At 43.6% G+C, this 23,525-nt stretch overlaps 1 protein-coding gene across 1 annotated transcript in view; it reads left to right on the top strand.

Annotated features, from left to right (window-relative positions):
• The window catches only part of mertka (c-mer proto-oncogene tyrosine kinase a), a 156,515-nt gene that overhangs the window by 82,229 nt on the left and 50,761 nt on the right, over nt 1-23,525 (top strand). The window contains exons 7-8 of the mRNA XM_070885751.1: nt 2,721-2,913; nt 12,895-13,040. Coding sequence (XP_070741852.1) covers nt 2,721-2,913; nt 12,895-13,040 — 339 coding nt within the window. The remainder of the gene's footprint in view (nt 1-2,720; nt 2,914-12,894; nt 13,041-23,525) is intronic.

Genomic DNA, 23,525 nt, shown 5'->3' on the forward strand with positions numbered 1-23,525 from the left:
TTGACATCGTGGCTTTGATTGAAACTTGCCACAAATGCGGCAACACCTTGACCTGTACTGAAACGTGTCTGCCCGGTTATGCTTTCCACCTCTTGCTGTGCCCAAACTGCCACGGTGGCGGTGTGGCCCGTAACAACAAATCACATCTTGGTCTCTTCCCCCAACTCCTCATGCCTTCTCCTGAGCAACTCACCGTGTTCCATCCCATACCCTCTCCCATAAAATACATTGCCTACTGCTGCCCCATCCCAGGTTTGTCAGGGATGTGGTTCCTCCTTTCTTCCTTTTAGACCCTACATGAGCGATTCCTTATTCTCGATTATAGCCACCTTCATCTCGGCTCCCCTAGCCTTCTCTAAATTCACTGCTCTCCTGCCCTCCCTAAACGTCCATATAAACAATTCTACTCCTATTCACAACCACTCTTTTGACCTTGTCGTCATCTGTGGCCTGTCTACTGCCATGGTCTTGATCATAGACAAGGTTATCTTTGACTATTTCTTTTGTATTTCTCACCACATGCACCCCCCCCCCCCCCCCCCCCATACCTTCCAACCTCACTTCCTCCTGCATCCTCCCCCGGATACAACTCTCCCTAAACCACTGACAACTTCACTTTCAAACCCCCAGCTACCGAGCCTTTGGCCTTCCATTCCATTTATTTTTCCACATCCGTAAATCTGCTCACTAATTCCCTCACCTCCCATTTTGTCTTTGTCTCCAGTAACATCCGAACTGTTTCACATTTCAGTCATTCTCCCTGTTATGACTCTTCCCCAGCCCCCAGCGCACATCTAGTTTAGCCATCCTTCACGAGATATGGATGGACCACTTCAAGCGCCATCAGACCTCACTCTCCTCTGCCAAAACCGCTCATGACTCCAGTATCATCTTAGTGAACAAAGATAACCACCAACTTCTTTCCTCCACTATCAACTACCTCCTTAAACCCATCTCTACTGCCTCTGATCGCAAACAGGTGTGAGGATCACTCAGATTGAGATCGTTGATCAGATGCCTCTGCTGCTTCTCTGCCCTCCTTACCCTTGCCCAACCCCCGCCCCCCTCACCTGGGGCTCTCCTTACTCTTGCCCACCTTGTCAACCTCCCCTCACCTGGGACTTCCCTTGCTCTTAACATGATCATGGTTATTTCTCCATTTTCCCCATGATATTGGAAATAGGAATAAGCAAATACAAAGCTAATGGGAATTGGGATAGTTGAGCCCATGGATAATGAGGATAATTGGGTGCTGCATAATAGGAGTTGGATAATCAAGCACTCATAACTGTAGTGGGGATTATCAAGCGCATGGGTAATGGGGGTTCCACAGTCGGTTCACAAATAGTATTGAGTGTCAGCTGTGGCTCAGTAGGTAGTACACTTGCCACTGTCAGAAGGTTGTGGGTTAAAGTCCAATTCCGTGGACTTGAGCACATGACTCGAGGCTGATGCTCCAGTGCAGTGCTGAGGGAGGTGCCGTCTTTCGGATGAGACGTTAAACCGAGGCCCCATCTGCTCTCTCAAATGGACGTAAAAGATCCCATGGCACTATTTCAAAGTAAAGCAAACGAGTTATCCCCGATGTCCTGCCCAATATTTATCCCTCAATCAACATAACAAAAACAGGTTATCTGGTCATCATCATATTGCTGTTTGTGGGAGCTTGCTGTGCACAAATTGGCTGCCAAGCTTCCCACATTACAAAAGTGATTACACTCCAAAAGTACTTCGTTGGCTGTAAAGCGCTTTGAGATATTCGGTTTGGCTATAAAGCGCTTTGAGATGTTCGGTGGTCGTGAAAGGCGCTATATAAATACAAGTCTGTCTTCTTCTATAACTGCAATTCCAAAACTAAATGACTAATTTTTAAAACATTTGAGTGTGATTGTCATTTTTTTGCACGTGAAATTGAATTCTTTAATTTAATTGTGCTGAGAGTAGCGGGTTATTTTATAACTAATGACGTCTTAACGTGGGGCTTGTTAATTCAAATTGTTTGATTTCGAGCATACCTGTGAGCTGCAGTGTGTATGACCAGTAAGATCTAAAATACAGCCAGTCAATTATTTTGCTTTTGCTGGGAAAATATTCTTCTTTGATACTCTCCTGCCTCTCTGTAGTCAGCATTAGAAGTTAACAGTAATTCTGTAATCCAGCCTTGCACTCTGTAATTCTCTTCCAAAGTCCCCCACATGGGTTACCTCTGTCCCCAGCTTCCTCAAAACCTACCTACCTCAGCCGCACCGTTGGTCACTTCCCCAAACTTTCTCCCTAGCCCAACTCTGTGTTCCACTCCGTAGGACGTTTTGCTTTGTTAAGGACACTATAATAACTCTAGATTGTTACTGTTCTAATTCAGCTTTGTTGGTCTTGTATTCTGACAGCTTGCAAATTGTCTCAGTACTGTAGGCAGTCATGTTATAGAATTGTACAGCACAAGAGCTGGTCATTCGGCCCATCATGCATGTGCTGACTCTTTGAAAGAATTATCCAGTTAGTCCCACTCCCCTGTTCTTTCCCTGTGGCCCTGTAAATTTTTCCTTTACAGTTGCATGTTCAGTGTCCTTTTGAAAGTTATTATTGAATCTGCTTCCACCATCCTTTTAGGCAGTGCATTCCAAATTATCTTAACTCACTGGGTAAAAAAAATCTCCCCGATGAATTGAACCAGTTCTTTGTTGTGTTCAGCTGAATTTGCTGTGTGCTTTTATGATCAGGTCGAGAAAGTTGCAGATGATGAAGACAACGTGACCAGTCCTGTGATTACCTTTGACACTGAAGTTCCACCATACGAATATCGGATCCTTCAGCTGCAAGCCTTGACTTCCTACACTATCTGTGTTTCTTGTATGAATGAAGTGGGATGGTCCCAACAATGCTCTCGGATGCAAGCCAAAACTACAGAAGGAAGTAGGATTTTTTTTTGGAAATGCACTAATCAATAATTGCACAATTAATGAAGGAGCTATCCTTCGACATGAAGGCAAAACCTTCATTTTAATGGTTCTATCATTGCAAATGGATCCATTTTAATGTTTGTGACTTCACAAGATAGTTAAAAGGGCCCTGACGTTGCTCAATCTATTTTTAAACTGATTGGAGTCTGATGCTGTTTAATTGAGCAAATTAAAACAAGGAGCATAGGTTTCACATAGAATTTAGTTACAAATCTTATTAATATTTGGTAGTCAGATCTGACTAAAATTTGGCCTTGCTCAGTCTCTAATTCACAATTGGTTGACTATATTATCATGGTGGAATTTTAGCCTATGGTGTTATGGTGACAAAATCAATGCAATAGGTCCTGTGATTGCTACAGTGTCACCGTGTGAACACATCCGGGGTCTCACCTGCGACCCTTGACCTCTTGCAGCATTTGTCTTGTAAGAATGAAGTAGGGTGGTGAAATAATTGCTCCGGTGTCGATCGTGGCTCAGTTGTCGCACTTTCTCCTCAGAGTCAGGGAGTTGCGAGTTCGACTCCCACTCTAGAAACCTTGAGCATAGAATCTGAGCTGACACTCTAGTGCAGTGCTGAGGGAGTCCTGCACCACCGGAGGTGCCATTGTCTGATTGAGACATTAAACTCTCTCGGGTGAAAGTAAAAGATCCCCATGGCACTATTCGAAGAAAAGCAGGGGTGTTCTTCCAGTCTTCTGGCCAACTTTTATCCCCCATAAAACATCACTAAAATATCTGGTCATTTATCTCATTGCTGTTTGTGGAACTTTGCAGTGTGCAAATTGGCTTTCCTTTTTTGCCTACATTGCAACAGTGACTACACTTCACGGCGTACTTCATTGGCTGTGAAGCACTTAGGTTGTGAAAGGTGCTGTAAAAATGCAAGTTCTTTTCCAGGTGTGGCCTCCTCTCAATAATTCCTCTTGCAGTCTCAGTTAAAATGCCACTGCAACTCTGTTGACGTATCCTTCCACAGATCTTGCACAAGTCATTCCATCATAAGCTGCGTTCAGTTCTGGAAACATTCAAGCCCTGGAAGCAATGCAGAGAAGAGTGACAAGGCTGATCCCTAGTGTCATTGGGCTGAGTTATGAGTAAAGGTTAATGAACGCCTTTAGATTCTGAAGCCTTGAAAGGAGACAAACGAAACAGGACCTTGTAGAAGTGTATAAGACACTAAGTGGAACAGGAAACATTGGGCCCAAGTTTCGGCCTCAGTTGCTCCTGATTTTTTGGAGCAACTGGTGTAGAAGGGAGTATCTTAGAAATTAAAATTCTCAGCATTTAGTTTGCTCCAGTTCTAGTCAGTTAGAACAGTTTCACTTTGGAACAGAATTTTTTTTTTCAAAAGGGGGCGTGTCCGGCCACTTATGCCTGTTTTCAAAGTTTCGGCAGTGAAAACTTACTCCAAACTAACTTAGAATGGAGTAAGTGAAGATTTTTGTACGCTCGAAAAAATCTTGTCTACACTTTAGAAAATCAGGCGTAGGTTACAAATCAGGCGTAGGGAATGGGAATGGGCGGGGGGGGGGGGCGTTTAAAGGGAAGTTTACAAACATTAAACACTTCAGTTTTACAAATAAAGAGCCATCATCAATAATAAATGATAAAAACATCAATAAATCAACCAATAAATTAATCAAAAAAATTAATACGAAATAATTTTTTAAAAAATCAATAAATAAAACATTTTCTACTTACCGACTGCAGCACCGGGAGCCCTCCAACAGCGTGCTGGGATGCATCGCCCCCCCCCCCCCCCCCCAGTGTGTGTCTGTCAGTGTCTCTCACTCTCTGTCTGTCTGTGTTTCTGACAGCGAGGAGGGTAGAGGGCAGGGGCAGGGGGGGAAGGAGAGGAAAGGAGAAGGGAAGGGGGGGGAAAGGAGAAGGGGCGGGGAAGAGGCTGAACTGGCCGGGCCCAAGACTTCGGGCAGGGCCCGTCCCCAGCACCAGATTTACAGGTAGGTGGCATTGAGTCGGGTCGCGTCCAGGGTCGGGAGGTCAGGTCGGGGGGAGCGCGGGGCGGAGGGAAATCTGTTCGGTTCGGGTCGGGTGGGGGTGGGGGGGGAGCGCGGGTCGGGTCCAGTCCGGGAGGTCGGTCTGGTCTGGTCCGGGGCAAGAAGCGGGAGTCGGGTCGGGGGTGGGGGGTGGCGGAAGCGGGAGTCGGGTCGGGAGGAAGCAGGAGCTGGCCATGGGATGCAGCCTTATGCACGCAGCCCCAGTGAGGCCATTCGGCCAGGGCTAGGGGCTGCGTGCTTCGGGCCCCTCCCACACAGTTTTGGGCGCCTGGAGCTACTGCACATGCGCGCCCACTGTAGCGCGCATGTGCAGAGGTCCCGGCACTGTTTTCAGTGCAGGGACCTAGCTCTGCCCCTTACAGCTCGTGCTGCACCGCGCCCAACTCAAGAGGACCAGCAGGGAGTCGGAGAATCTGTAAGTTTTTTTTTTTAGGCCCACTTTGTGGCGTGAAAATCCACAGCGTGAAGTGACACACACTGGTAAAAAGGAAGTTGAGGACTGCTGTTTGGAGCACTTCTTCACACACACTGATTAATGCCTAGGATGGTCTCCCTGATGAGATCAGAGAGACAACAACACTGGAGATACTTGGGAGGTAGTTGTTTGCTGTGATGGGGCATCATAGGTTTTTCTGGAAGGATGGGATTAATTGCCTCCTTCATCGCCAATGAAGTACGCCTTGAAGTGTAGTTTGTGTGACTCTACCCCAACTACTTAATCTGCTGAGGAAAGATTTTGCAGAATTCTCCCCATTCTTAAAAAGGTAAACCTCCAACTGGGATGTTCGACTTCTGGTGAAGTCTCTGCTCAATGTTAACCCGCCTATTCTTCTTTCCAATGCAGATGGAGCTACAGTTTATTTCCAGCAAATGACGGTCTTTTTGGCTGGAATCCTAGATGATTTTCCAAGAATATTTGTAGAAACTCCTTTGATTAATTATGTGTCTGTCAACTGCAAAATTATTCATCATTGGCCATTTGCCTTCCTTAGCATAAAATTTCTGAGATCTCAGCAGCTCAGGGACTATAGTGCTGTCAGCAGCTGTTACACGTCAGAACATAGTAATGGAGATAATCTAAAAGTAACAGTGCGATATTCTCAACAAATGCATTAATGCATGGTATGAAATTTCCCTGCCTATACTTTCAATTAAAGCGTTAATCCTACATTACAAAAGTGACCACCCTTCAAACCAAGGAGAAGTTGTATTTATATACCGCCTTTAAAATAGTCAAACATACTTAATTGGCTTTAAAGCGCTTTGGGATATCCAGTTGTGAAAGGTGGTATATATAATTCACGTTTTTCTTTACTTTCCTCCTTTCTTTTTTTTTCTTTCCTTCTTTCTTTCCAGCCACATTACAGCAAAATTCTAAAGGGGCAAAGTGTGTTAGAAAGACAAGCCTGAAGGCTCTGTGCCTCAATGCGAGGAGTATTCGGAATAAGGTGGACGAACTAACTGTGCAGATAGCAGTCAACGGGTATAATGTAATTGGCATCACGGAGATGTGGCTCCAGGGTGACCAAGGCTGGGAACTCAACATCCAGGGGTAGTCAACATTTAGGAAGGATAAACAGAAAGGGAAAGGAGGCGGGGTGGCATTGCTGGTTAAAGAGGGAATTAATGCAATAGTAAGAAAGAGCTTGGATGATGTGGAATCGGTATGAGTAGAGCTACGGAATACCAAAGGGCAGAAAACGCTAGTGGGAGTTGTGTACAGACCACCAAACAGTAGTAGTAAGGTTGGGGACAGTATCAAACAAGAAATTAGGGATGCATGCAAAAAAGGTACAGCAATTATCTTGGGTGACTTCAATCTACATATTGATTGGGCTAACCAAACTGGTAGCAATGCGGTGGAGGAGGATTTCCTGGAGTGTATTCGGGATGGTTTTCCAGACCAATATGTTGAGGAACCGATTAGGGAGCTAGCCATCCTAGACTGAGTGATGTGTAATGAGAAAAGACTAATTAGCAATCTTGTTGTGCGAGGCCCCTTGGGGAAGAGTGACCATAATATGGTAGAATTCTTTATTAAGATGGAGAGTGACATAGTTAATTCAGAAACTAGGGCCCTGAATTTAAGAAAAGGTAACTTCGATGGTTTGAGGCGTGAATGGGCTAGAATAGACTGGCAAATTATATTTATAGGGTTGACGGTGGATAGGCAATGCAAACATTTAAAGATCACATGGATGAACTTCAGCAATTGTACATCCCTGTTTGGAGTAAAAATAAAACTGGGAAGGTGGCTCAACCGTGCTTAACAAGGGAAGTTAAGGATAGTGTTAAATCCAAGGAAGAGGCATATAAATTGGCCAGAAAAAGCAACAAACCTGAGGACTGGGAGAAATTAGAATTCAGCAGAGGAGGACAAAGGGTTTAATTAAGAGGGGGAAAATAGAGTACGAGAAGAAGCTTGCCGGGAACATAAAAACTGACTGCAAAAGATTCTACAGATATGTGAAGAGAAAAAGATTAGTGAAGACAAACGTAGGTCCCTTGCAGTCGGATTCGGGTGAATTTATAATGGGGAACAAAGAAATGACAGACCAATTGAACAAATACTTTGGTTCTGTCTTCACGAAGGAAGACACAAATAACCTTCCGGAAGTACTAGGGGACCAAGGGTCTAGTGAAAAGGAGGAACTGAAGGATATCCTTATTAGGCAGGAAATTGTGTTAGGGAAATTGATTGGATTGAAGGCCGATAAATCCCCGGGGCCTGATACTCTGCATCCCAGAATACTTAAGGAAGTGGTCCCAGAAATAGTGGATACATTGGTGATCATTTTCCAACAGTCTATCGATTCTGGATCAGTTCCTAGGGACTGGAGGGTAGCTAATGTAACACCACTTTTTAAAAAGGGAGGGAGCGAGAAAGCGGGTAATTATAGACCGGTTAGCCTGACATCAGAAGTGGGGAAAATGTTGGAATCAATTATTAAGGATGATATAGCAGCGCATTTGGAAAGCAGTGACAGGATCAGTCCAAGTCAGCATGGATTTATGAAAGGGAAATCATGCTTGACAAATCTTCTGGAATTTTTTGAAGTTGTAACTAGTAGAGTGGACAAGTGAGAACCAGTGGATGTGGTGTATTTGGACTTTCAAAAGTCTTTGGACAATGTCCCACACACGAGATTAGTGTGCAAAATCAAAGCACATGGTATTGGGGGTAATATATTGACATGGATAGAGAACTGGTTGGCAGACAGGAAGCAGAGAGTCGGGATAAACGGGTCCTTTTCAGAATGGCAGGCAGTGACTAGTGGAGTGCCACAGGGCTCAATGCTGGAACCCCAGCTCTTTACAATATACATTAATGATTTAGATGAAGGAATTGAGTGTAATATCTCCAAGTTTGCAGAGGACACTAAACTGGGTGGTGATGTGAGCTGTGAGGAGGACGCTAAGAGGCTGCAGGGGGACTTGGACAGCTTCGGTGAGTGGACAAGTGCATGGCAGATGCAGTATAATGTGGATAAATGTGAGGTTATCCAGTTTGGGGGCAAAAACACGAAGGCAGAATATTATCTGAATGGCGGCAACTTAGGAAAAGGGGAGGTGCAACGAGACCTGGGTGTCATGGTTCATCAGTCATTGAAAGTTGGCATACAGGTACAGCAGGTGGTGAAGAAGTCAGGTGGTGAAGAAGTCAAATGGTATGTTGGCCTTCATAGCTCGGGGATTTGAGTATAGGGGCAGGGAGGTCTTACTGCAGTTGTACAGGGCCTTAGTGAGGCCTCACCTGGAATATTGTGTTCAGTTTTAGTCTCCTAATCTGAGGAAGGACATTCTTGCTATTGAGGGAGTGCAGCGAAGGTTCACCAGACTGATTCCTGGGATGGCTGGACTGACATATGAGGAGAGACTGGATCAATTGGGCCTTTATACATTGAAGTTTAGAAGGATGAGAGGGAATCTCATAGAAACATATAAGATTCTGACGGGGCTGGACAGGTTAGATGCGCGTAGAATGTTCCCGATGTTGGGTAAGTCCAGAACCAGGGGACACAGTCTTAGGATACAGGGTAGGCCATTTAGGACTGAGATGAGGAGAAACTTCTTCACTCAGAGAGTTGTTAACCTGTGGAATTCCCTGCCGCAGAGAGTTGTTGATGCCAGTTCATTGGATATATTCAAGATTGAGTTCGATATGGCCTTATTACGGCTAAGGGGATCAAGGGATATGGAGAGAAAGCAGAAAAGGGGTACTGAGGGAATGATCAGCCATGGTCTTGTTGAATGGTGGTGCAGGCTCGAAGGGCCGAATGGCCTACTCCTGCACCTATTTTCTATGTTTAAAATTGGTGATTCTGTCTTTGAGGTATGTTATTGTTTGATGCTAAAGCAGCAAGATGAAATAAAATAATGCAAAAGTTGTGTACCTTTATAGAAACACTGTAATAATGTACTTAAGCAGCTAATACAGACTTCCTTTTTTGAAACTGGATTTCTTTCATAATTTGGGCATACTGGTTTATTTTGGTGTTGAAATCCCCTCTCAGTATTTAAAGGGTAAATCCAAACTGTTTTGGGGGGAGGGGAGTGGGGGGGAAATCATTATTTGAAAAGGGTGTGTTTTTTTTCTCTTCGCATGTTAAACCGCCACAACTAAAAATGGGAACTGAAATATAAATGGAGTTTTGAAACCTATCGGATGGCTGGCAGGAATCTTTGTGAGAAGCTGGTCATTGTAGTTAACGATATTGTGCATCACACTAAAATCTTGAATCAGCAAATTATACTGAGAAACTTAATTGTCTTTAAGAACTCGGGGGCACAGCCTCAAAATATGGGGGAGCCAATTTAAAACCGAATTGGGAAGGAATTTCTTCTCCCAGAGGGTTGTGAATCTGTGGAATTCTCTGCCCAAGGAAGCAGTTGAGGCTAGCTCATTAAATGTATTCAAATCACAGATAGATAGATTTTTAACCAATAAGGGAATTAAGGGTTATGGGGAGCGGGCGGGTAAGTGGAGCTGAGTCCACGGTCAGATCAGCCATGATCTTGTTGAATGGCGGAGCAGGCTCGAGGGGCTAGATGGCCTACTCCTTTCCTAATTCTTATGTTCTTAATTGTCTTAATGTTAGTGATGTGTGAGAATGGCTCAGTAGATTTAGAGTAGTAGAAAGTGCACTTTTTTTGATCCTGTCCTTAACCAATTTTCTTCCCTCCCTCATCATCTCCTGAAAGTTCTGACCCCTAGCAGAAATGAGCTTTAGCCTGAACCTCTGATCGTTGTGTGTCGTAACGTTATGAAGATAGCACAATTTCTGATGTTCTTTAAACCCTTTTACCTTGCTACATCTCTCCCATCTTCAAAAGCCTCCATAAAACCAAATTCTTTGAATGTGCCTTTGAGCACCTCCCCTCACTCTTCTCCCTACTCCAGCGTGGATCCAAACTCCCGCTCTATTGAGCGTAAGTTGTTACTTGCAGAAAAGTCGGAAATGCGTCCCTGAGGGTCGGACCATCTCTCCCTGCTATGAGTGTGTGGGGGATGGAGAAGTGAGGAGGAAGAATTAATTTGGTGAAGAAAACCAATCCGAGAGGGGGGGGAGAAAGGCTCCAATGTAACAGCGGAGGTCATTTATATTTTAAAAAAAAATGGCATTTCTGGTTTGTAAACTACAGGCATAGGATTAAATCTCAAACAAAAGACAAACTTGTCTGTCTTTGCCTGGCTTACTTCCTTGCTGTTAGTTATTAACTTGGGGAAAAAATTTACTATTTTGCTGATTTTTCTTGGGAAATTGGCAATTCTTTATAATGTTGTTAATTTATGGCCCTGAAATTGCAGTCGGAGACTTCCCGCGGGAGGATGCCTCCGACCACAGATATTTACGAATGTACCTGGTGATCCCGGAGGAACAAACACTTGCGCTTCGAGACCTCCATGCGCAGACCAACCAATGAAAATGGCGTATCCCCATTCACAGTAATAGTGAGTTCCGTTCTTCCGGAGATCACCATTTCTATGAATCGGGAAACACCCAAAAACACACACATTGCAAATAAATAAGAAAAACATTTTGCATATTAAAAATATGAAATTGGATAGAAATTAGACATTTCTTTTTTTGAAATTTTTTTATTATGTTTTAATAGGGGTAAAGAGAAACTTGGCCTTAATGGACAGGGCTTTTAATATAAAAATGATTGATAAAATTTTTATTTTTCTATCTTTTAAAACTCTTACGCTGATAAAAGTTGACTATAAGCCTGCTTTTACCAGGGATGAGAGTTGTAAGGACATTCGCTGGGCAGATAGTCCAAATCTCCGCCCGTGAAAGCTCTTCTAGAGATGGGTTGGAACTGTCAAAATAAATTTTGACGGCTCGACGTGCCGGATTTCGGCACGTGCACTTCATGCGCCGAGAACCGGTACTTGCGGGGCCTCTTCGGGCACATGCTCACATCGGAGAGGCCGCAATTTCAGGGCCATTATCATTAATCACGTTACATCGCAACACCCTCCACACCCGGCTTTAGAAGTTTATGGAGGAGGGAGTAGGTTACCTCCTGCCATGTAACTGCGAGTTGTTGGACTTTAGTCAGCCATTAAGACACCCAAATGTCTTTCTGTCCACTGCAAAGTAAATTGTGTGATCCTTGTTCCAAGGCAGGATCTCCCTCAACTAACCAGATGATTTTAGCAAATTACAGCATGATGGTCAAGAGTTGCGACCCCTGCCCATTTTTTAACGTTGATTGACCTAGAAAATTCCACTTCCGTTTCACACAGATAGACTAAATGTGCCATGCTATCATGTTCATGGGTTGCTGCAGCCTTTCAGTCTGATTCGGCTTCATCAAATTCCCCTTTCATATCCTCTTCACCATGCCAACATGCTGTGTGTAAACTATCAGACTGCTTGTCCGGCATCCAGTTCTGGATGAGCAGAAATTTTCTCCAATTGAATAGTGGGAAGACCGAAGCCATTGTTTTCGGTCCCCGCCACAAACTCTGTTCCCTAGCCACTGACTCCATCCATCTCCCCAACTTCTGTCTGAGGCTGAACCAGACTGTTCGCAACCTAGGTGTCATATGTGACCCTGAAATGAGCTTCCGGCCAAATATATGCGACATAACTAAAATTGCCGATTGTCACCTCTAACATTGTCCGTCTCCACCCCTGCCTCAGCTCATCTGTTGCTGAAACCCTCATCCATGCCTTTGTTACCTCTAGACTTGACTACTCCAACACACTCCGAGCTGGCCTCCCACATTCTACTCATGTAAACTTGAGGTCATCCGAAACTCGGCAGCCCGTGTCCTAACTCACACCAAGTCCCACTCGCCCATCACCCCTATGCTGACCTACATTGGCTCTCGGTTAAGCAATGCCTCTTTCAAAATTCTCATCCTTGTTTACAAATCCCTCCACGGCCTCGCCTCTCCCTATCTCTCTAATCACTTACAGCCTCACAATCTCCCTCCTCCCCCCCCCCCCCCCCCCCCACAAGATGTCTGCGCTCCTCAAATTCTGCCCTCTTGAGCATCCCTGATTATAATCACTCAACCATTGGTGACTCTGCCTTCTGTTGCCTAGGCCCTAAGCTCTGGAACTCACTCTCTAAACCTCTCCACCTCTCTACCTCTTTCATCCTTTAAGACACTCCATAAAACCTACCTCTTTGACCAAGCTTTTGGTCATCTGCTGTAATTTCTTCTTATGTGCCTCGAGGTCAGTTATTTTTTCTTATAACACCCCTGTGAAGCGCCTTGGGACATTTTACTACATTAAAGGCGCTATATAAATAACAACAACGGGATAATAATGCCATGCTGCATCGCACGATTTGTTTTTTTGAAAAAACACAGAACAATGTAAGTTGTTGAGTACTATAACAGGCGAGCAGTTTGAAGAGAAAATTACTCAATGCATTTCTTTCCTTTGCAGTCCCAACGGCCCCCCCATATAATGTCAGCGTGCTCGTGAGTGATTCCTCGTTGACTGTTGAATGGGTTGGACCTCCGGAGGAGGAAGTTCATGGCATCCTGTTGGGCTACATGTTGAGCTACGATTGGGAAGGTGGTAATTCTCCTGTAAGTACATTTAAAGTCAATAAAAAGAAAGGGCAGGTTTTTGGGCTGGATCTGATTATAGAACAGCTGGTGTGGTGCAGAGTCATAGGGACCACAGAAATCATAGGATTGACTTCTCCCCTGGGTTGAGTTAACTGAGCTTATTGGGGAGTGTGAAACACACAGCCAAAGGTTGAAATGATGAGATTGCTGTATCATCCTGTGGGTTTTTAGCTCCCTTTACCAATATTAATCCAGTTCAGTAACTCCTTGTAATCAGTTGCTCTAATGAGCTTTCAGTATTGTATATTGGAATCGGAAATAAATATTCTCTTCAGTTGCTTTTATTTTATTTTTTAATTGAAACCTCTCTCTATTTTAAGCGGAACGCGCTTGTGACTTTTGTGCTCATTAAAAGCCATGGGATGTTACTGCCAGCGATTGGAAAACTTTCCACTCTGACTGGAAGTATCAATGTCAACACTATAGCAGGATGAAATGCAGAGTAAAGTATCCTTCACGCCATGTGCACCCAGTCCCAACTGCACCAGTCTGGTATTTAAAAAACATTTTCCCACACCAACCTTCCTGTGTTTTTTTTTCCCTGAGTGCGATTACCAATTATCGCCAAATTGGTAACTGGGTTTTTCCTCTGGGACCTTGCCCATTGGGAACAATACTTGAGATTGCCCATGCTGGTTTCAATGTCATAGCCGCTGAGCAGAGGAGATTTTCATCTCGTCAAAGCCAGAGGTGGATTTGAGAGTGGCCTTTGTGGCTCAGAATGACCTTAACTTCAAAATAACCTCAAATCAGCAAGGAAGGAATAGACGAATGATGTTGCTTGTCAAACAGAACGTGTTCAAAATCAGGGGCAGTAAAGTTTGAAATATGCGCATCCTGTTGAGCCCCAACTTAGCGTTGATTAGATCTCGAAGAACTTGCAGAGTAAGCATAATTATATTAAAAATAACACTGCAGTCGATAAGATTTTTGGTAGGCAAGGGTATCGAACGATGTGGATCAAAGGAGGGTCAATGGGGTTGAGGTACAGATCAGCCATGGTTGAGTTGAATGGCAGAACAGTCTCAAGGGACTGAATGACCTATTCCTGTTCCTATGTAATCTTTGCCTTACTGAGTGAATAAACAGGATGTCAGCACTAATACGAAAGCAAAATACTGCAGATGCTGGAATCTGGAATTAAAAACAGAAAATGCTGGAAATCTGAGCGGGTCAGGCAGCATCTGTGGAGAGGAAGCAGAGTTAACGTTTCAGGTCGATGACCCTTCAGAGCTGGAGAGTGTTCGGAAAGAACGGATTCTTAACAGCACTGAAAGGGGGAAAGGGAGGAAAGAACAAAAGGAAAGGTCTGTGATGGGGTGGAAGACAGGAGAGATTAGAGAGACAAAGGATGATGGATCAAATTCAAATGCTAATGCCATGAGTTAGAAAAACATTAGTCAAGATAGGATGTGAATTGTGGGATTATAACCAACTGCCATTAGAGACAAGGTGAAAAAAAGAAAGAAACAAACAAACGGGCTTGGGAGGGAGGGAAGGGGGAGAGGGCGGAAGAGAGCCAATGATTGGCAGCAGCTGCGCTTTGAAACTGTTGAACTCGATGTTGAGTCCAGAAGGCTGTAAAGTGCCTAAACGAAAGATGAGGTGCTGTTCCTCGAGCTTGCGTTGAGCTTCATTGGAACAGTGTAGGAGACCGAGGACGGAGAGGTCAGAGTGGGAATGCAATGGAGAATTAAAATGACAGGCGACCAGAAGCTGAGGGTCACACTTGCGGACTGAACGGAGGTGCTCCGCAAAGTGGTCACCCAATCTGAGTTTGGTCTACCCAGTGTAGAGGAGACCACATCGTGAGCAGCGAATACAGTATACTAAATTGAAATAAGTACCAGTAAATCGCTGTTTCACCTGGAAAGGAGTATTTGGGACCCTGGATAGTGGGAAGGGGGAGGTAAAAGGGCAGGTGTTGCATCTCCTGCGCTTGCATGGAAAGTTATCGTGGGAAGGGGAGGGGGTGCTGGAATGGACCAGGGTGTTGCGGAGGGAGCGGTCCCTTCGGAATGAGGGGAGGGGAAGATGTGATTGATGGTGGGATCACGCTGGAGGTGGCCGAAATGGCGGAGGATGATCCGTTGAACGTGGAGGCTGGTGGGGTGAAAGGTGAGGACAAGGGGAACCCTGTCATGGTTCCGAGAGGGAAGGAAAAGGGTGAGCGCAGAGGTGCGGGAAATAGAACAGACACGGTAAGGGCCATGTTAACCATGGCGGAGGAGAATCCTCTTTTGAGGAAAAAGGAAGACATGTCAGAAGCACAAGTGTGAAAGGTGGCATCGTCAGAGCAGATGAGATGGAGAAACTGGGAGAATGGAATGGAGTCCTTACAGGATGCAGGATGGGAGGAAGTGTAGTCCAGATAGATGTGGGAGTCAGTGAGTAGTGGATACTGGTCGAAAGCCTATCCCCAGCGATGGAGACGGAGAAATCGAGGAAGGGAAGGGAAGAGTTGGAGATGGACCATGTGAAGGTGAGGGAAGGATAGAAATTGGATGCAAAGTGAATGAAAGTTTCTAGTTCAGAGTGAGAGCAGGAAACAGCACTGATATAATCATCAATGTACCAGAAAAAGAGGTGAGGGAGTGGACCCGAGTAGGACTGGAACAAAGAATGTTCCACATAATCTCACAAAAAGGCAGGCATAGCTCGGACCTGTGCAGGTTCCCTTGGCAACACCTTTAATTTGGAGGAAGGGAGTGGAGTGAAAGAAGAAGTTGTTCAATGTGAGGCACAATTGCTCTGTTTGTAGAATAAAAAACACAACATTCTCTGTCAAACTTGTAGTTTAAAGTTAAATTATTTTAATAGTAAGCTCACATTGAACTCCAGATAGCGCAGGCAAGTACATGAACTGCCTGAGGGAAGCTGTGATATATTGATGATTTTGACTGGAAGAAAGCCCTAAAAGTTGTGTAAAGAGATTTTTCTGATCTCATATTTGTGGCTACTGTAACATATTTTTGTTTTGATTAAATGACGCTTTGACTTTAATACCATAACTTGCTTTAAAAATCATTACTCCATCGGATTAGAAGAAACTTGCATTGAGACTAAGAACTAAATAGTGTAACTTGATTGTTACGTTATTTCATCCTGGGTTGAAATTAATCACACTTCTTAATCTGTATCTGTCACAAATGAACTGCCTCAAACTGTTAACATTTTGGCACTCCACCAAAGAGGTGGTTAAAATCTCACTAGTGGTATGGTAACAGTGACCATATTAATGATATTTGTGAATGTATTATTGGAATATTAGTAAGCATGTTGGTGAGACATTAGTAACTGTTAGTGGGATATTAGTAACAATATTACTGGGCTATTGGAAAGAAAGACTTGCATTTATATAGTGTCTTTCCCAACCACCGGATGTCCCACAGCACTTTAAAACCAATGAAGTAATTTTGGAGTGTAGTCACTGTTGTAATGTAGGAAACGCAGCAGCCAATTTGCACACAGCAAGCTCCCACAAACAGCAATGTGATGGTGACCAGATAATCTGTTTTTTCGTTATGTTGTTTGAGGGATAAATATTGGCCAGGACACTGGGAGATAACTTCCCTGCTCGTCTTCAAAATAGTGCCACGGGATCTTTTACGTCCACCTGAGAAAGCAGACGGGGCTTCGGTTTAATGTCTCATCCGACAGTGCAGCGCTCCCTTAGCACTGCACGGGAATGTCCATCTAGATTTATGTGCTCGAGTCTCTAGAACCCACATGGGTTGAACCCACAATCTTCTGACTCCGAGATGAAGGTGCTCACCACTGAGCCACTGGCTGACACACGAAGTAACAATTTTACTTATTACTGGGCTATTAATTGTTGTTGTTGCCATACCAGTATTAGTGAGATATTTGTAACAAATGCATTTTAAGTATAAGCAGGTTAATGTCTCTAAAAACAATTGTGCGTTTATTTTAGCACATCTTAATGCACAACTGCTTCCTGAAAATGCAGGTTAAAGTTTGGCATTCCTGTGCATGCACTAAGAAAAGGGTGCTTTCTGTGCGCTAGGAAGAATATTGGCCCCATGGCGAGTTGCTCATCTCAGCTGTGACCCTTCCCTTGGGTGACGGAAAGAAAATTACGGCAAGTCGTTGCTCTTTTGTACTTCAAGTGTTTACTTTAAGAGCGGCTGAGGTCTGCCACCATCTAGCTTGTATGTGATTTTGGTCAGGAAATAGTTTGTGGCATGAGGGGACTTCAAATGACAATAACCTGGATGTGCTTTTCTGCTACTGTAGTCTATAATGGGAGCTGATGTATAGACACCACTCTTTCTCCTGCTGACCAGTTTATCTTGTGGGTTAGAAGCAGAAGACCAGTGGGAATGTGGTCTCACCACAGAAGAACTGCACGGGTATGCTTTTCTGTGCGGACGTCATGTTCCCACGTTGCACAACAGCTGAGTCAGCGTCTAGTTCCAAGGGACAGGCAGCACTTCCTACAGATATGTGGCTGGAAAACCACCAGTTCAATTGGTGTCGCTGCTGTAGGTGGCCAGGGTGTATAAGTGGAGTATTATGAAGGCAAGGGGAGCAGAGGTTAGAAAGATACCTCAATGGTGATGAGAATTACACTTGTATTTCGCTTCACCAAGCAAACTTCTAAATAGTTCATTTACATTTTCTGAAGAAAATGCTGTTTTACAGTTTTGGGTTTGCTTTCTGCAAGATTTTTATTGTTGTTACTTTGATTATGGTTGCATGATCTGACACATACTGATCATCGCATTGGGGTCCATTAGATTGGCCTAAAGGCTCTGCTCGTTTGTTAACTGGTGGAGTTCTGTTTGATGTACAGATGCGACCTGACAACCAATTTTCTGAGGTCATGATTGTTTGAATAACTGACAGGGTTCCCGGTCACCACGGAGGCATATTCTGAAGGTAGATGTGCAGAACGACTGCAACAGGCCTCTGAGGCCTGCTACAGTGTGGTATGGTCAGCCTCTTTTTGCCTTTGAAAGTCTTCAGATAAAAAATAAGCATTTACAAATAATGCGCCTTGTGCATGCAATTGAGTGCCATGCAATCAATTGCAAAATCTATTGGTCCTTCAAAAATTTAAATCTGCTCTCATAGCAACATTGGATGCTGGGGATATATTGATGTCTCTTGCGCCCAGTCATTTGCATACCATTACTATTATGGCTGCCTTATATGGGCGGACATATTATACATCATGCATCACTTCAAAGCAGGAAACGGGGTTGGGTGGTGGGGGGGTGTGAGAGAAGAGAGAGAGAGAGACAGACACACAGACCAGGGAGCCTGCGGAGCAGCTCCCAAAGAGTTTTCCGTAGAATTCTACTCGGTTTATACAGATGCATTGGCATATAATGAGTGGAAGATCTAGGCCATTGTCTCCAGAATCAAAATATACCTTTTTGTGATGACGTCTTTAATGCGGTAAATATTTACCATGAGGAAATTGCTTTTAGATAGAAAATACCTCATAACATTTTTGGGCTTGAAATTTGAGAGAACCTGGAGGAAGTTGACTGACTGACTGGGACTGGAAAATGGATGAGTGGAACCATTTTGCACCTGGACTTTGCCTATAGATTTGGTCCAGATATTTACTCGGAAGGGTGAGGAGGGCTGTCAAAGGCAGACCTTTGGCCTGCCTCCTGCCTGCTCCCCCTGTCCAGTCGACCCTTTATGCCCTTACACGACCCTTAGCGAAACTTATACCAGTTGAGAGCTGCCATAAGGCCTGGGAAAAGGCCCCAGACTTTGTCAAAAATAAGTTAAACAATCTCCGAATGGATCCGTTACCTTATGTTGCTAAGAGTTGTGACTTCGGTGGAGCACAAGAACCTTTACTGCTGCTTTCAATTGGGACGGCCGTGGGTTCCACGCACTTGCACCGATAGACACGACCCATTGGAATTCCACTCTCCCCCGCCCCCCCACTCTCAGCATACCTACGTGTCAGCTGGGTAGCACACTCGCCTCTGAGTCAGAACGTTGTGGGTTCAAGTCCCATTCCAGGGACTTTAGTACATAAATCTCAGCTGACACTCCAGTGCAGTGCTGAGGGAGTGCTACACTGTCGGTGGTGCTGTCTTTCGGATGAGCCATTCAACTGAGGCCCCGCCTGTTCCCTCAGTTGGATGTAAAAGATCCAATGGTACCATTTCGAAGAAGAGCAGGGGAGTTATCCCCGGTGTCCTGGCCAATATTTATCCCTCAATCAACATAACAAAAACAGATTATCTGGTAATGATCACAATGCTGTTTGTGGGAGCTTGCTATGCACAAATTGGCTGCCCGTGTTTGCCACATTACAACAGTGACTACACTCAAACTACTTCATCGGCTGTAAAGCGCTTTGAGACGTTTAGTGGCGTGAAAGGCGCTATATAAATGCAAGCTTTTTTTTTAGGTCTTGGGGAAGATGCCAGGTACGTCAGTGTTTTCCAAGTTAAAACCCTCTTTTAATTATTTTTGAAACTTGAATGAGTTAAGAGCAAATTTAAATTAAAAAAAAAATGATGTAAGGATACATTGCTGCTGAAGACCATTGACAGAATCAATTGAGGTCTTTTAAAAGGGGTTAGTTAGTTCGGAAGTGATCTAAAACAATCCTTACATTTCAAAAGGATATTTCCCTCAAAATGTAAATGTTTCTCATTTTTCTTTTCTCGATATTTCCTCATTTTTGCTCTGCTGAAGGCATGAATTGTATACTGGGATTCGATTCTACCAGCACTGATACCTTGGCCAAGTGACCATTATTCATGTGTCAGCCATGACAATATATTCAACTTACCTGACTGTGCAGTCTGATCCTGACTTCACCTGAGGCCAGTAGATGTTGCTGGACAGTGGTCAGGAGAGGGAACCCTGGCCAATCTTTTACTTTCCTACCCCAACTAGGATCAACTAACTCAGCACAAGACCTAGATCAAACCTGAGCCTTTCTTAACCTCCTCTCACTGAATAAACTCAGCAAGCCATAAGGGGAGCCCTAATACAAAGGATTTCAATGACCACAAAGGAGGGGAATTGAACAGCAGAGTAGCTGCCTCGCACAACTCATCAAACTCAACCATGTCAATTTCTGTAAAATATATTAACAGTGGAGTGAACTAGTTGCTAACAGCAGGGATTAGGCTACTCAAGCCTGTCTTTATGTGAAAGCTGAGAGAGATGGATGTGATGGGGTGGAATTCAGGGGGTGACTTAACAACAGCTCCACTGCATTTAGGAGCTGCCAGACTTTCCTTTTAAAATTGAAGAAACAAAAAACTGCTGATGGAATGATCGTTGTGTGCAGGCAGTCAGCGTGGGTCATTCTTTCAGTTCACTTCCAAATATGTTCATGTGATCTTAAGTGGTAAAATAAACACTACTTCAGCAGTAACCTCAATTGGACTGAATGAATTTCCTGTTGGTTTATTTTTTGTATTTTGATTTTCTGTTAAGGGTGCCGATTGTAGCTAAAACTTCATTCTGGCATCGGTTGAAAAATGTCAAGTGTATGATGAGGTTTCATTTTGGCTTAATGTTTTTGTGTAGTGCTTCCAAAACATAAGAACTTACTCCAGAGGAACTTCCCTGCTCTTCTTCCAATTGCACCATGGGTTCTTTGCATCCAGAGAGCAGACTGGGCCTCAGTTTAACGTCTCATCTGAAAGTTGGCATCTCTGACAGTGTAGCATTAAAGTGTCAATCTCCTAAACTTGTTGGTCAGCTGAAATTACAGCATTTAGAATGGCTACTGCGGCTCTTTATGTAACTGCAGCAATAATTGAGAATTCCTGTCGCCTATCCATGCATTCCAGAGATGAGCGCTCACTACATATAGAAAATCAGTGCAAATAGTGGGAATGGCTGTGCGATAACTGTTGGTAGGATCTCCTGCATCACACCATTCCTGTCGCAATTGTGTCCCAACAGGAATTTTGATCTTAATCTTAAATCTGGAAAGAAGGTGGTTGAAGGATCTCGGAGGTGTGTAAAATACCAAAATAGGATAAACCAGAATTTTACTTCAGATTAAACCAGAGGATATCAATTTAAATTTGAGAAATAATTTTAAATTTTATTTCAGGAGGGATTTCTTTAAAAGTGCGATAAATATTTGGAACAATTGCCCGTGTGAGTTATAGCAGCAAAAAAACCTTGGAATGTCCAAATGAGGCTGGATACGACAAAAGATAAGACTGATGATGTGCTATTTGTTGCACATAGCGCTGCAACACATTGGGTGCATGTGCTGGAATTATGTGGCACTGTTGCCTGAGGCCTGCTCAGGGTCCAGTCTATAGAATGCATGATAGCAGTGCTCATCTGTACATGTGCCCATTTGCACCGTTGCTTCCACTGGCCTCTGCTATACATACAGACCATGGAATATCATATCATTTCTCCCTAATACTTTAATTTGCTTCATAGCAAAATAACTATCGCCATACATTCTGGTATCGGGTAGTGTGTGGTGCAGGTGTGTTCTGTTAGAAATCAGGGGTTCAAATATAAAACGGAAGAAGAATGTTGTGTTTAAATCGTTTTGAACTAGAGACGAAATGTCTCAACATCTCAGCAGGGTATGAAAACATTAGCATTCCTAAGCATCTAATCCTAAGTATTAGATGTGTAGGAATGCTAATGTTTTCATACCCTGCTGAGATGTTCTAGGATTCTGGCAACCATTATCTGTTGTTTTCAAGTTAAGACTTTAGCTTTGTTTATGTATCTTTAAGACAATTTGTTGCAGAAAGACTTAGAATGGATGGAAGTTGTGAGAATTAATGTAAATATTTGCTACATCATAAAGGAGGTAACACTCTGAAGCAAGCAGTTTTCTGGTTTGGCCTCATGGGATTAAAGGCTGGATTCAGACAAAAGAGATAAGACACGAATTTCAAAGGAAGAAATCTTCGGGAAAGTATAAATAGAGAAATACACGTGGCCAAAATCAGAAGATATCTTTAGGGTGGGCTTTGACATAAAAATCGAGACAAAGAACTTGATACGGCATTGGATAGCAAGTTTTTAGGGAAACTTCTATAGGTCAAAAAGTCTTGTCAATATCCCATGTCAGGTCCACCACTGAAAAGAGAATAAAAGTAAGCCTCCTCAAGGCTGTCCTCAAACGGTGTGAGGGGAGAGCGAAACTGAAGTTGGACTGTTTGAACGCTCTTCGAGCGATCCTATGCTTTACCAAAGGAAGCTCCAGATGAAGAGAAAAAGGCTTCAAGCCAGAGAACTGCACATGTCCGCCAGCCATTTGTGCAATTGGGATCGGTATCAACTACTTGTTACGGTCATATGTTTTTGCTGTACAGCTAATGTTATATTCCGTCTTAAACATCTGATTAACACACTATACCCACCAGATTGGTTTACAGTCTATCCTGATTATTAAAGTGACCAGAGATGGCCTTAAACTTGGCTATTTCTAACAGTTCAGTGTGTCTTGGCTCAGTACTTCCCCTTAGTAAACGTGTATGGTATGTGCCATCTACTTCCTATAGAATAGTGGTGTTCTGGCCCCTTTACCTTGCTTCAGCTATTTCCTGTTTAAGGTCAACCAGCAGACTTTAAGAGCCACAGATTTTGCAAACTTTGTCTATATAAATGCAAGTTATTATTAATAGACAAGATCAGCTCAGTACACGACAGGTGTGCACAGTGCCCCAAAAAGCAGCAGTTCTGATGCCTCTCCACCTCGACTGTACTATCAGCCCTGGATGAGAGTCAGAGGGCCAAACAGCCTGTGCTCATCCTCATGTTAAGATAAGAGCACCAGAATTCTGTATGGATCAGTTTATGAATATATCAAGCAGTTTACATCATGAATTAATGGTCTTAAATAATAGTCTTTTCCACAGACTCTGTCCAGATGGTATAAAATACCAGTGTATGTGCCTGAGGTGAATATTTTTCACGGGTCACCAATAACATTTGGGAAATTATCACGGTTTATTTACGTGCGTGCAGTCCTGTCCAGATCCTGTGCCTCTGTCCATGATGCTGACAACATGAGCAGTATACATTAAAAAATATTACATTTTGATTCCATTGTATGTGGAAGTGACCATTTTTCCGAGTTTTTCTTGTTTTTGAGGATGAACTTGTTGATTCAGCTGCTGACTCCTTTTTAAGTTCTGGTAATGAAGTCGCTGCCCATTCTTACTTAAAAGGAAGCGTGAGTGGATTTGCAAGAACATTGTTTTTTAAAAAAACACTAACATCTGTAGCTTAAAGAAATGTTTGTAATGTACCTTTCAATCATTTAAAAGCAGAGGACTACAATTCATTATCAAACCAAAGCAGCCTTGCCTGATCATATGATAACAGGAGCCCAATGACGTTTGAGTCACCGCAGTAAGTTTATTGGTGCCACTTTTGTGGACTGACTCATTTTCACAAAAGGAACTGGATGTCCTGAAAAAAGCTGAATTGTGAAAGGGATCT

Source organism: Pristiophorus japonicus, chromosome 7 (genome assembly GCF_044704955.1).
Source record: "Pristiophorus japonicus isolate sPriJap1 chromosome 7, sPriJap1.hap1, whole genome shotgun sequence".
NCBI lineage: Eukaryota > Metazoa > Chordata > Chondrichthyes > Pristiophoridae > Pristiophorus > Pristiophorus japonicus.